This window comes from Brassica oleracea, chromosome C3, assembly GCF_000695525.1.
Source record: "Brassica oleracea var. oleracea cultivar TO1000 chromosome C3, BOL, whole genome shotgun sequence".
In the NCBI taxonomy this organism is placed as follows: Eukaryota; Viridiplantae; Streptophyta; class Magnoliopsida; order Brassicales; family Brassicaceae; genus Brassica; species Brassica oleracea.
The window spans coordinates 11,130,034-11,143,609 of NC_027750.1; the positions used below are offsets into that span (position 1 = coordinate 11,130,034).

General features: G+C 35.0%; 3 protein-coding genes across 5 annotated transcripts; 2 read left to right on the forward strand and 1 right to left on the reverse strand.

Moving 5' to 3' along the window:
* Positions 1 to 4,317: 4,317 nt before the first annotated feature.
* LOC106328919 (U3 snoRNP-associated protein-like YAO) lies at positions 4,318 to 6,849 on the forward strand. Its single transcript, XM_013767460.1, has 7 exons — positions 4,318 to 4,864; positions 5,144 to 5,486; positions 5,580 to 5,804; positions 5,886 to 6,078; positions 6,165 to 6,331; positions 6,450 to 6,515; positions 6,616 to 6,849. Exons 1-7 carry the CDS (start codon positions 4,455 to 4,457, stop codon positions 6,691 to 6,693), a joined length of 1,482 nt encoding a protein of 493 aa, XP_013622914.1. The 5' UTR covers positions 4,318 to 4,454; the 3' UTR covers positions 6,694 to 6,849.
* Positions 6,850 to 7,562: 713 nt separating this feature from the next.
* On the forward strand, positions 7,563 to 10,992 carry LOC106334967 (probable ADP-ribosylation factor GTPase-activating protein AGD13). 3 transcript variants are annotated; one of them, XM_013773379.1, is made up of 9 exons: positions 7,563 to 7,633; positions 8,029 to 8,107; positions 8,273 to 8,354; positions 8,467 to 8,542; positions 8,624 to 8,787; positions 8,862 to 9,012; positions 9,095 to 9,217; positions 9,297 to 9,392; positions 9,465 to 10,992. In XM_013773379.1, exons 2-9 carry the CDS (start codon positions 8,068 to 8,070, stop codon positions 9,744 to 9,746), a joined length of 1,014 nt encoding a protein of 337 aa, XP_013628833.1. In that variant the 5' UTR covers positions 7,563 to 7,633; positions 8,029 to 8,067; the 3' UTR covers positions 9,747 to 10,992. The 3 variants fall into 3 exon arrangements, with proteins under 3 accessions (XP_013628833.1, XP_013628832.1, XP_013628834.1); XM_013773378.1 differs by having other exon boundaries at positions 7,579 to 7,650; XM_013773380.1 differs by lacking the exon at positions 7,563 to 7,633 and adding an exon at positions 7,699 to 7,747.
* On the reverse strand, positions 10,856 to 12,587 carry LOC106334969 (polyubiquitin). The gene is made up of 2 exons (XM_013773381.1): positions 12,388 to 12,587; positions 10,856 to 11,982 (listed from the first exon to the last, which is right to left on the reverse strand). Exon 2 carries the CDS (start codon positions 11,980 to 11,982, stop codon positions 11,065 to 11,067), a length of 918 nt encoding a protein of 305 aa, XP_013628835.1. The 5' UTR covers positions 12,388 to 12,587; the 3' UTR covers positions 10,856 to 11,064.
* Positions 12,588 to 13,576: the final 989 nt, after the last annotated feature.

The following is a 13,576-nucleotide window of genomic DNA, read 5'->3' on the forward strand; positions in this document are numbered from 1 at the left end:
AAAAATTGTTTAAAGGTTTGTGTTAGAAATCAGACAGAAAAGGAAACGCAAAGACAAGACCAAAGATATGTAATAACACTGTTTTCTCTCAGTAAACAGCCATCAAAATTATCAAAGGAACAGTAATCATCTCTATGGGGTTGTGCTGCTTCAGGTTCCAATGTTCCACTATATAAAACAAACCTATCAACCGCAAAGTTTCTTGTGGCTGAAGGAATGGCCAAACGCAAACCATCAAGCTCTGGTCTTGCAATGACTTGGCATCCGAGTCGTGACCTGAAACATTTATTTCGAAGAACATGAGATACTTTGTCATCAAGTAAAAACATATGAATCTTTTTCTTTTCTTCGTGGTTTAAGAGATAAGAGAGACAGTTTACGTTTCTGTGAGGCCGAAAGAAAGACAAGAATATCATTCTCCAGGACTTGTACATATGTGCCTTTTGCATCACGATGTAGATGTAGCTTTACCAGCTGCAATTGGAAAATCAAAACATTGAAACACGCCAATGGTTTAATTAAAACATTGTACAACTAACACATGGACTATATAGATTTACATTCTACGGGGAACAAACTTATAAGAAGAGTTGAGACCATAATTATTCTCAACACACCTGTGAATCGCCAAAGCTTGAGCCGACAAAGACAACAGCATAGTCAAGGTCGTATGATATAGAGGACGCAATAGAAGTTTCACACAAAAGCTCACACTTTAAGGCTAGTGACCCTTCATATAAAAAGAGTAAATAAGTTCAATAGAGCTTTCAGTTGTTTAGAATATGGAAGGGTGTAAGAGCTAGTACACTTACTTTTCTTTCTCGTGAGTGGTTATAGCAAGCAGATGAATCAGTCCAGCATGGTCACCAAGAAGATGCCTAGAGCCATCCACATCAACTCTTCCGCACGCTTTAGTATAGGCTGCAATGTAAGAACATCCAGCTGAGAGTTATATTACTAACAAAACAAAGTACTAAAATTTATACTCTAAAAGTCCAAGAAACATAAAATTTGTAAACTAGAATGAAAAAACAAGATATCATCTTTTCCTTGTTGATGAAACAAAAGCCTGAGAGAGAAGAGATGTATGTAGTACCTGGAGCCCACACCATGTGGGGTAAGCAAATGGATCTCAATTCGAGTACATTTCCCTGCAAACAGATCAACACCTCTCTGTCACTCTAACACTAGAGTGTATCTGTCCAATAGACTAAACAACTTTACGGAAACTGCTACATCAAGAAAAAAGCACGATCTTTGTGTTTATTAGTGAACCCTCTTCAACAACATGTAATAAAAGTTCAGACTTGAGAACATGTCTTAGGATCTGAATCTAGCTTGCTTTAAAACCATCTAAAAACCTCAAAATAATATAAAAAGTGATAAGGAAGAGAGGAAGCAGGAGAGTTCGTATGCAACCGGATGATTAGTTATGCCATATAGGATGATTAGTCTACAGCTATAAAAAAAAAACTAGACCTATTATATAAAAATTATAATAAAATGGTGACAAAAATACATCACATAATACATATATTGCTGTTACATAATTCCACTAATAGTAAAAGTAAAATGATTTATATAACTGTAAATATCACTCGAATATTTGTTCTTATTTAACCGATATCATTTTTATTTACCCGATATCGAGTTGGCTAATGGTAAAGGAAATGCTAGTAGTCTTTTATTGGTCGGGTTTGATACGCGTTGGAAAGAATTATTTACAACATTTGAGTTCCCAGTAGAAAAGAGAAACCACTTTTCATTTTTTAAGAATATACTTTTGTTTTCTAAAAATAATATAATATTTATTTATTTTTTCACGTATTATGTATTTTTATTATGACATTACGCATAATAATTAAAATATATATTTTTAGTTTATGCGTGTGTTTTCCATAAACTAACATATATATGCAAAAATAATATTTGAGATGTTTTAATAGGTTTTTGGTCATAAATGACAACTATATTTAAATTTACAACCCGTTATATAAGTAGTCTTAATTTTTAATTTCTCAACCCGATACATAAATATTCGTCATGCATTTTTACTAAAATATTTATATTATACTTATTAAAATGAGTAATTTGTTGGAATGAGTAATTTCATTTCTTGTATTTATATTATTATCAAATTAATTTTATTTTAACTTATTGACTTTAACATTTTATTATATGTAGGATTTTTATTTTATATGATTTTTTTTTCTTTTTTAGAACATTGTTATCTTGTCTAAATGTTTTTCTTTACATACAAAAATTGAAGAATATTCTTTTGAAATTTTCTCTATTACAATTTTTTCATAAGAAAAATCTTAGGTGTTTTTAATTTTTTAATACAAATACTTAAATGTACACGTTACTACCAAATTTAATATTTCAAATCCTTACTAAAGAAAAATAATTTAAGGTAAAATTCAATTGAACAAATGTAATATCATACATAATTTAAAAATAATTTTCTAATAGCATTTTAGTCATATATATATCTAAAGCAATATCATCAATTAAATAGATTAGTCAAATTGGTTATTTGAAAATTTAATTAGGTACAAATTTAGAATTATCAAGTAAAATGGAAATGTTTAAATATGTTCTCATTATTAAGTTTTTATTCTCAATTACGGCATATCCTTTAAATTTTTTAAATATTGTTAATTCATTTCATTAACAATAAAATTTTGAAAAATGTAATAAACATTATTTAATAGATGATAATACCCATAAATTTATGGAAAGAGGTTTTCTACTTTACATATTAAGGTTTATAGTATTAATGTGCATTAAGTGTAATATTTATCATGAATTTGTTGTGAAATAGATTTAGGAACAAAAATTAATTTAGATTAATTTTTATTAATTACTTCAATGGCATTGTATTGTAATTAAGTTGTAAGTCTTAGGGTTATTTCTTATTAGGACGTAAGGCTGATGTATAACATGTGGTCAGGCGGATGCGCGGGTATTTATTTTTACTTTTAATACATAAATATTATTTATATATTTATTGCTTAATATTTTAAATATTTACCATATTTAAAATATTTATAAACACAATAATTAAATAGTTATAAAAAATATTGACCTGCGTATTCATATTAAACATTCGATAAATATTGACCCATTGATATGTTTAAGTAATATTTCTTTTAACATGAATCGTTTTCCAAGTACAGTAATATTTCAAATATTTTGATTATATATGGTGAGATTTAGATACATTAAGGAATACTGAGTTATAAATATTAAATATTGTTCTACAAGTAATTTAAAGATATTTAAATATTAGCGTAGATAGTTTTATTGTTGAAAATAATTAATAGTAACCGAGATTGTTAAAATGTATTTAAGGAATTTTTGATATATATATATATATATATATATATATATTATGCGAGATTTAGATATATTAAAAGGGAATATTCGGTTATAAACATTTCATATTGTTCTATAAGTAATTCAAAGATATTTAAATCTTAACCTTGAAAGATTTTATTGTTGAAAATAATTAATAGTAACTGAAATGTTTAAACATATACTTTAGGAATATTCGAAATACATATATTTTATGCTTTGCAAGCTAAATTTGTGGGATTATACAATATTTGGAGAATATTACATATTATTGTTAAAAATTGTTTTAAACTTGAATATTCCTAAAATTTTGGCTAAATCATTTTTAGGAAATTATTTGTTGAACGTATGGAGGATATTTGCATATGTTTTTCTTACGGTTCATATGTTGATGTTGTGTGTTTAGAAATGATTTGTTTTCACTTATTCCATGATGTAATTTTTTACACCTTAGTATAATATATATTTTAAAATAGGATTGTAAGTTGCAACTGATTCATGATATAATATTTTATTAAAGTACAAAATTATCATATTTCGTGAAAAGATTTGACTGTAAATTACAACCAAATCATGTTTTGATATTTTTTATTTTTCTTATTGTTGCCCTATTCCTCAATGGCAATTAGATTTCTTTAAACTGTTACCGTGATTTTAGTTAAAAATAGATTTAGGAAAGTGCATTAATAAGTAAGAAAAGACAGAATATTTATTGCTAGATTTATTAAATACTTCAGTGGCATTCCATCGTAAATATGTGGTAAGTTTTAGGGCTATTTCTTATTAGTAATTGTGTTTTGATAATATAGACGTAACTAATGGGCCCCAATATTGTGCTACACAAGAACGAAATGGTTAATGGGCTCACTGTGGACTAGCCAATAATGGGTCGGGTCAACCCGACTTGGGAAGAAAACCTAGGTTCCCTTTGTAAAAGCCGTAAGTGGAAGATTTTAAAGTTGTGGACTTTCCGACCAAACAAACAAAATCGTTTTTTTTTGCTTGGCCATCGCCGCTAAACCCTTAAGCTAAACCTTAAACCCTAATCGAGCTCTCCTGCTTTCGCTGAGCTACAGAGATACAGATAAGAGAGAAGGATGAAGCACCCGAAAGGTGGAGGCTTTAAGAAAGGCGGCAAGAAGGGCTCGACCGATTCGGATCCCTTCTTCGAGCAAGAGACGAAGAAACGGAGGAAAGTCAGTACTTACGACGACGAAGACATCGAGTCTATTGACTCCGACGCCGAAGAGAACGGCTTTCACGGCGAAGATAGGAAAGGAGTTGATGAAGCCGCGGAGGAGGAAGAGGATGAGTTTGCCGACGAGACGGCCGGAGAGAAGCGAAAGAGGTTAGCTGAGGCGTTGCTGTTGCGAACGAGGGAAGCTCAGAGGAGGCAGCGTGAAGAACGTGATGATGATGAAGACGATGAGGATGATGATATTGTCAAGACTTTGATGAAGAAGCAGCAGGAGGATAGTGGTCGGGTTCGAAGAGCTATTGCATCCAGGTAAATGAAGAAACTTTGGTTAATTATGGTTTATGGGTAGCTTGTGGTGGTTTAGAGAATCGATTGAATTGTGAAGCAAGTTAGTGACTTTTTAATTATTTGTTAGGTTTGAAGATTGGTTATACTGAAGATAAGATAAACTTTGTCAATTAGGCTTTAGGGGTAGCTAGTGTTTTAAAAAACTGGCTGAAAATTGTGAAGCAAGTTAGTGATTTTTGATCATTTGTTTGGTTATTATACTGATAAAAGGTTAAACCTTTTTTTTTTTGCATGAATCAGTGTTCAGGAGCCACTGAGTAGTGATGAGTTTAGCATTATTGTCAAGCACCGAAAATCTGTTGTCTCCGTTGCTCTCTCTGATGACGACACTAGAGGATTCTCAGCTTCCAAAGACGGCACTATTGTCCATTGGGATGTATCTTCTGGCAAGAGTGACAAATACAAATGGCCAAGCGATGACGTTCTCAAGTCTCACGGGATGAAAGTGAGGGAGCCTCGGAGTAAAAAACACAGCAGAGAGTCTCTTGCTTTAGCCGTTAGCTCTGACGGTCGTTACTTGGCGACTGGTGGAGTTGATAGGCATGTTCATATATGGGACGTTCGTACCAGAGAACATGTCCAGGTAATAATGAATATAATCCTGTTTTGGTTTTGTTTTGTGGTCTGGTTTCTTCCGTCTAGGCTCAGCTTTTTGTATAATTATGTGTGTTTGCAGGCCTTTCCAGGTCACAGGAACACTGTTTCTTGCCTATGTTTCAGACACGGGACAACGGAGCTCTACTCTGGTTCTTTTGATCGGAGTGTCAAGGCGTGGAATGTGGAAGATAAAGCTTTTGTGCAAGACAGTTTTGGACACCAGGATGAGATTCTAGCCATTGATGCGCTTAGGAAGGAGCGTGCACTTACTGTTGGAAGAGATAGGACCATGCTATTACACAAGGTAATAGACTATTGGGTTGAGACATCATCATATGGTTTCTGTTATTCTGTACTTAGTAAGTCTTGTTTTATATGATGTTAGATGCCTGAGACGAGCCGTACGATTTACCGCGCACCTGCATCTTCTCTTGAGAGCTGCTGTTTCATCAGTGACACTGAGTACCTGTCTGGTTCGGACAACGGAACTGTTGCGCTTTGGGGCATGTTGAAAAAGAAGCCGGTGTTTCTCCTCAAGAATGCACATGCCGTTGTAGCTGATGGGACCACCACTAATGGTAAATTCATTTTCGGTCTCGTCTGATGCATTTTAATCTTTAGCATTGCAGCTCTGAAAGTTCTTAATTCTTTCTTTCTAAACCAGAAAATGGTGATCATGATTATGTCAACTCTTCCACAACGAATTCTTGGGTCAGTTCAGTTGCTGTTTGCAGAGGTAGTGACCTTGCTGCATCTGGAGCTGGTAATGGTTTTGTGCATTTGATGGCTGTTGAAGCAGGTGCCATTCGACCTTTATTCAAGCTTCCACTGGTAATATTTTCTTTCTCTAGTGTTGTGTTGATCCATCGGTTGTTTCTAATACAAGGAGAAAAGCCCCTTTCACATCATAAAGTAGTAATCTCACAATGTTTCTTTTATTATGTTACAGACTGGATTTGTGAACTCTATGGCTTTTGCAAAATCCGGTAAATTTCTGATTGCTGGTGTTGGACAGGTATGTGATCATCCTCCCTCATCTTCTCTCTTTGTTCTATGTGTTGTTTAAGTGAATGCTAATACCAAACTGTTGTGTGTTTGCGATATGGATATGGCAGGAGACGAGATTTGGAAGGTGGGGATGCATAAAGTCTGCGCAAAATGGTGTGGCAATACATCCCTTAAGGCTGTCATAAGTATTCTGTTGGGGGTGAAAGAAGAGTTGGTACTTATTTTTGAGTCTTAAGTTTATGTAATGACAAGTCTTTTCAGTTCCTAAAGTTTTTGCTCCCTTCTGTTTGTTTTATTGTACCCAATTTTTCTATTACAAGAGAGACGAGAACTTTAACGTTTTTGAGGTTCGGATGAATCAAAGAGATGAAGAATTACATTATTTATACCAAGTTGATTATTATTACTAATAGCAAAGATCACAAGTTGCAGTCACAACTACATGTAAACCAACATCTCCATTATGTTTGTAAAAGAAATAAAAAATTTCTCGAGTAGGTGAGAAAGGAAAACTTTTATACAGTAGTCATATTCACATTGTGAACAGTAACTATTATCATTTGCTTAATATTGTCGTATGAACATGAAGCATTCTGGCGTAAGAAGATGATCAATATTCTTGATTTAAAGGACATCAAACGCAGAAGAATTGTTCTCGTCTACAAAAAGAAGCCATGAACACAGCAATTTTTCAACATAATCCGTGTAGTCTCAGTTCCCTAAAGCATCTCTTTTTGTTTGTCTTCTATTCTAACTATAGAAAGGCACAATAGTATGCAAATGTGTCAACCCAACAAATAAACACATATATCTATAATGTGCATTTCAAAAGAATAGATTCCATCAGTGGTTGAACTTAAGGTTACAGTGCATAAGTTTGGGTATAATGAACACAAAAAAAAAAAAAAATATATGATTTCACAAAGCAGTTGTCATCACACTTAAAATAAATGGAGACCATAAAGTCGCCGACTTTGGTGGGAATGATCTCATTATCCTTAAATTGACAATTTGCACTAATTTCTTCATTTCAGAAAAAGGGAGAATATTTTTGAAAATATTAAAATAAAAGTCAGAGCACGTATTCTTCGTCATTCCCCTATCTATCCTCCCTTTCCCAAGATTGTAAGAATACCAAGATTGTAAGAATACCAAACTCTCTCTTATCTCTCAATTTTGATTCTGTATGTGTGTTCCTTGTTACATTGTTAGATCATTCAACCCCTAGATTCCTTCTCTGTATGTTTAGATTTTTTTTTTTAATGGAACTTTAGTCTTGTCCCTGGTTCTTCCTCCATTGAAATGTTATTATTCATCAATGTTTTTTTTTTTTTGAAACTTTTGTCCTTCATCTTTTTTTTTTTTTTGGAACACCTTTTGTCCTTCATCAATGTTGAAAAGATCAATTTAAAAAAAAAAATACAGCAATGTTCAAGTTTAACCGTTAATCAGTTTGATTACCTTAAGAAATGGTCTTCAACAAATGTTCACATTTATTTTGTTTATTTGTTCAAACGCAGGGATCATTTTGTTGATGATTGTTGTTTCTTAGAAGAGAAATGAGCAATTATGCAGCCAGACTCGGCCAGCCTGCCTCAGGTATATCAAAAGATTAATTTTTGGGCTTTCACTAATGTGATGAAATTCTATAGATTTAGAGAAAATTCCTGGATTTTTTTGTGTTCTGTAGTTACAATAATGGGTGAAGAATTCATAAAATGATCTTTAGGGTTTCTGATGATTATTAGGTTGCGTGTTTAACAGGTAAAAGGAGAATAAAAGATCTTTTGAAACAACCTGATAACCGAGTCTGCGCTGATTGTTCCGCTCCTGATCCCAAATGGGCGTAAGTTTGATCATATGTCTAACCAAGTTACTATATTGTTTTGTGTCTTTGTATCTCCACATATACTTGTGTCTTTAGTTATGCGGCATCTTTGTGTCTTCTTTTTTCTCAGATCAGCAAATATTGGAGTCTTCATTTGCTTAAAATGTTGCGGTGTGCACAGAAGCCTCGGCACTCATATCTCAAAGGTGATATAGCTTTTATTACTCTGACAATATGATCGTTTTTTTTGTTATCTATTCATATATAGCTTGGTTTGGTTGATCCAGGTCTTGTCTGTGACACTTGATGAATGGTCTGATGAGGAAGTCGACTCCATGATTGAAATTGGAGGAAATGCTTCTGCCAATTCTATTTACGAAGCTTTTGTACCTGAAGGAAGCTCTAAGCCTGGTCCTGATGTTAGTCATGACCAGCGTATGAGATTCATTAGGTACTCATTCAAAAAGAACTTGTGACAGGACAAATCTATCATTCTTTCTAATGAGTTACTCAATCTTTGGTTAGGTCCAAATATGAACTCCAAGAGTTTCTGAAACCAAGCTTGCGGATTACATCAGGGAAGTGCTCCTCGACAAAGAAACCATCATTTCTTAAATCAACTCTTTCTACAAAATTCATGGATAGTTTTCGCGCAAATTCGTCATCAAAGAAGATAGTAAACCTTCTAACTTGCAACCTTTTCTAAACAGTTTCTTCTTTGATAAAATCTTCTTAATGAGATTTATAAGTTTTGACAGTTTGAGGAAGGAATGGTAGAGTTTATTGGATTGTTGAAGGTGACTGTTAAGAAAGGTACTAACTTAGCAATCAGAGACATGATGTCAAGTGATCCTTATGTTGTCTTGAATCTTGGGAAGCAAGTAAGTGCATCTCTTTGTTTACTGTTTATACAATGGACTCTTTTGGATCTTAAAACTATTGTTCATGTTGATTGTTCAGAAACTTCAAACAACAGTTGTGAATAGTAACTTGAACCCAATATGGAACCAAGAGCTCATGCTATCTGTTCCTGAGAGCTATGGTCCAGTGAAACTGGTAAACCCATCCTAAAGCATTTGGAGGTTTTTTATTCTGAATGCATCTTATGTGGTTTCTCTGTGATTGCAGCAAGTGTATGATTATGACACATTCTCTGCTGATGACATAATGGGAGAAGCTGAACTTGATATCCAACCTCTTATCACATCTGCAATGGCTTTTGGGGATCCTGAGATGTTTGGGGATATGCAGATTGGAAAATGGCTGAAATCGCATGATAATCCGCTTATAGATGACAGCATCATTAACATTGTTGATGGGAAAGTGAAGCAAGAGGTTCAGATCAAGCTTCAGAATGTAGAGTGTGGAGAATTAGAGCTGGAAATGGAATGGTTGCCACTTGAACAATAATATGCAATAGGTCCCATTGTGTATTAAATTATAATTTGCACACGCTTTTGTTGGAACACTTTTAGATCTTCCCACAGGAGACTCTTGTTTGTAATATTTTTTTTTTCCGATGGTTATATTTTACAGAGTACAGTACACATTGTGTTATATTGTCTTTGATGGATGAAAATTAAAGAAAGCCTTCACCCTTTTGGCCTAGTTTCGTACTTTTATGTTTGGTTACCAAATGGACACAGGAGAACATCTGGTATTTACTAGGCTCAAATTTTCCATTACAACAACTCTTTTCATTACCAGAGAGCTTAATCTACAAGAATCATCTTCCTCTTAAGCAACTCGAGCATTATAGAGATCTAGGTCTGTAAGAACCACTTGAGACTAAATTTGAGAAAGTACACTATCAAACCATCTGTTGCTAACAAAGGCACAATGGGTTCAAGTCTAATTTCAAAAGCACATGAATGTAAGCAAAAGACTATAACAAAGAGAATGAATTTCCAAATGTAAGAACCACTATTAACCAGCTAACAAAGGCATAATGAGACTTGAGCTAGTTCCGAAGAAAAGACATGACCAAAGAGGATGAAGCTTTTTAATGGCCAGTGGAACAGATTTAGATTTTGCTATAAACCTTCTTTTCACCTCCAAACCGTGGGCACAGATAAACAATAAGAAGCAATTGAGACGAGTTATGCAACTACACTGTCAACCACCTGTTTTAGAAACTACACTATCAACCACCCCGTTGAGAAACAACATTATCAACCATCTGTTTTAGAAACCACACTTTTAACCATCTGTTTGAGAAATTAACACTATAAGACCACCTGTTGTGATAAAGGCATTGGACTTTAAGCTAAAAGACAGTAACAAAGAGATGAGATTGTAGTTCCACGAGCATATTCAAGCAGAGCGAGAAAGTCATAAACCACTTTCATTCGTCAGCCTCATTCAGGCTTAAGATTTCAGAAGTATAAGCCAAGCAAACAGGAGATCAGCAAAGGGCACAACATTAAATAGCAACGACTCTTGTCACCTGATAATTCTCAATCGAACCATACTGGACTAGCTAGCAAACGGCACAACTTTTATACACGTAGAAAGCACAATAGGGAAACATAAAGAGCAACGACTATATTATAATATATTTCACAATAGAGAAATCTGATTTGGTTCATAACGGAAGAGAAAAACAAGGACGCAAAGCGAGTTCATCAATTATTCATAAGGGGCTTTATAAGACCCCAAAACATAAACCATAAGAAGTATTTAAAAGAAACGCAGACACTGACTTTTGAACCAACAAAGGACAAGAGTTTTAGAAACCTCCACGGAGACGGAGGACCAAGTGAAGGGTGGACTCCTTCTGGATGTTGTAGTCTGCCAAGGTGCGACCATCCTCGAGCTGCTTTCCGGCGAAGATGAGACGCTGCTGGTCTGGAGGAATACCTTCCTTGTCTTGGATCTTGGCCTTCACGTTGTCAATGGTGTCGGAGCTCTCCACCTCAAGTGTGATGGTCTTGCCGGTCAAGGTCTTAACGAAAATCTGCATACCACCACGGAGCCTGAGCACCAAGTGAAGAGTTGATTCTTTCTGGATGTTATAGTCAGCCAAAGTACGACCATCCTCAAGCTGTTTGCCAGCGAAGATGAGACGCTGCTGGTCCGGAGGAATACCCTCTTTGTCCTGGATTTTGGCTTTCACGTTGTCAATGGTGTCGGAACTCTCCACCTCTAGAGTGATCGTCTTTCCTGTTAAAGTCTTCACGAAGATTTGCATGCCTCCACGTAGACGCAAGACCAGGTGAAGGGTCGACTCTTTCTGAATGTTGTAGTCGGCCAAGGTCCTGCCATCCTCCAACTGCTTGCCGGCAAAGATCAACCTCTGCTGGTCCGGTGGGATTCCCTCCTTATCCTGGATCTTGGCCTTAACGTTATCGATGGTGTCAGAGCTCTCCACCTCCAAAGTGATCGTCTTTCCGGTAAGGGTCTTGACGAAGATCTGCATACCACCACGAAGCCTGAGGACCAAGTGAAGCGTAGACTCCTTCTGGATGTTGTAGTCAGCCAAGGTTCTCCCGTCTTCCAACTGCTTTCCAGCAAAGATAAGCCTCTGCTGATCCGGAGGAATGCCTTCCTTGTCCTGGATCTTTGCTTTAACGTTGTCGATGGTGTCAGAGCTTTCCACCTCGAGGGTGATGGTCTTCCCGGTGAGAGTTTTCACGAAGATCTGCATCTGAAATTCACAAACAGCAGCGATCAATTCCGAAAACAATCACTAATCACAGTATAAACATTAACCAAGGATAATAAGTCAACTAATTAAATAGAATCAAATCATCAACGAACCATTCAGATCAAATTGCGAACAGCAATCACAGATCCACGAATTGATACAAAATCAATTAGATGAAAATCACAGATCGACGCTTATCAACATAGATCCACGACTACTAACAATCACTAATCAGATCCTAACAAGAAACTGACCGTAGATCAACAAAGGAAACAACAGATCGACGCGTAACAACGAAGATGAACACACAAGACGATTTTTAACGACGAATCAAAACTCAACGAGTAGAGAACAGCTCGCGATTCAAACGAAACAACTAATCGAAGAAGAGATCAAGAAGCTCACCTTGATCGAAGCTTGAGATTGAGATAGAATTTGATTATGATTATCGAATTTCGAAACTTTTAATTTGTGAAGGAGTTGAGGTCTCAAAGGTTTGATTTATACAGGATGAAGCCGACCAAGTCATGAGAGAGGTAAAAAGGCGGTCAAGCAATAACCAATACAATGTGGACACGTTTCTGTTGCCTTAGTTTTAGGTAAAGGAAAAGTATTTGTCCTTTGAGTTGATAACTACGAGCCGTGTACCGGCCACCAACCTGTATTTTAACGTCGTTTCTCGACAACCACACTTTCTAACGGCCGTAACAGAAGCCGGACGTTGTGAGTTAACGATCGTTACGGAAGATGCTATTATTCTTTCCTTTCAACGGTGGAGCTGAAAATGTCAATAATTGAAACCTTGGGCCCCTCCCTGTCGAAGCTTATCTCGTCTTTCCTAGAAATTCTACTTTATTTTTCGGTCCTTTCCTTTTATTTCTTTTTATGCAAGTTGGCTTTTAATTATGAATTTACATTTTTCGGAAAATAAAGTAATGTTTTTGTTTTTTTAGTAGAATTGGATATTTGCATCGGATAATGTTTTCTGTACCAAGTTGGTAAGCGGGTCTAAAGGCGATGGATCGGTAAATTGGTTCAATATTATTATTACTAGGGGTATTGCCTCCGCGCTGTAAACATATTTCTTGTTTCATTTCAATATTTGTTAGGGTTATTGTAGCTGTGAATTTTACGTTTTTGGTTGATCATTGTTTTCTAAGTTTTTTATTGTTATACAGTTAGAGTTGTGATGATGTACTGTGTATGCACTGTTCTCCACTCATGAAGGACTAAACTGTGTTAGTAATGTGATTGATATAGTTCGTGTTGTTGCTTACTGTGTCACAGAGACTTATTGTTTGTTTGTCTTTTTAATTTGTTACTTATACTGTTGAGATTACATAAATTATATTAAGTTTGTTGACAGTACCTTTTGTTTCTGGATATTTTTTCTCCAGTTTAGTTGTGTGTATTAAGTAATAATTTTTTTTATTCTTATTATGTTGGTTATATGTTTTTTTACTTTTAAACTTGTTGTTTTTACCGGACCTTTAAAACAAATATATGAAGACTTGTAGAAATAACTATAAATGAGTGACAATTAGTATTGAGGTCTTAACGGGTTTTAAACGAATATATGTATTTCTCATAAGAA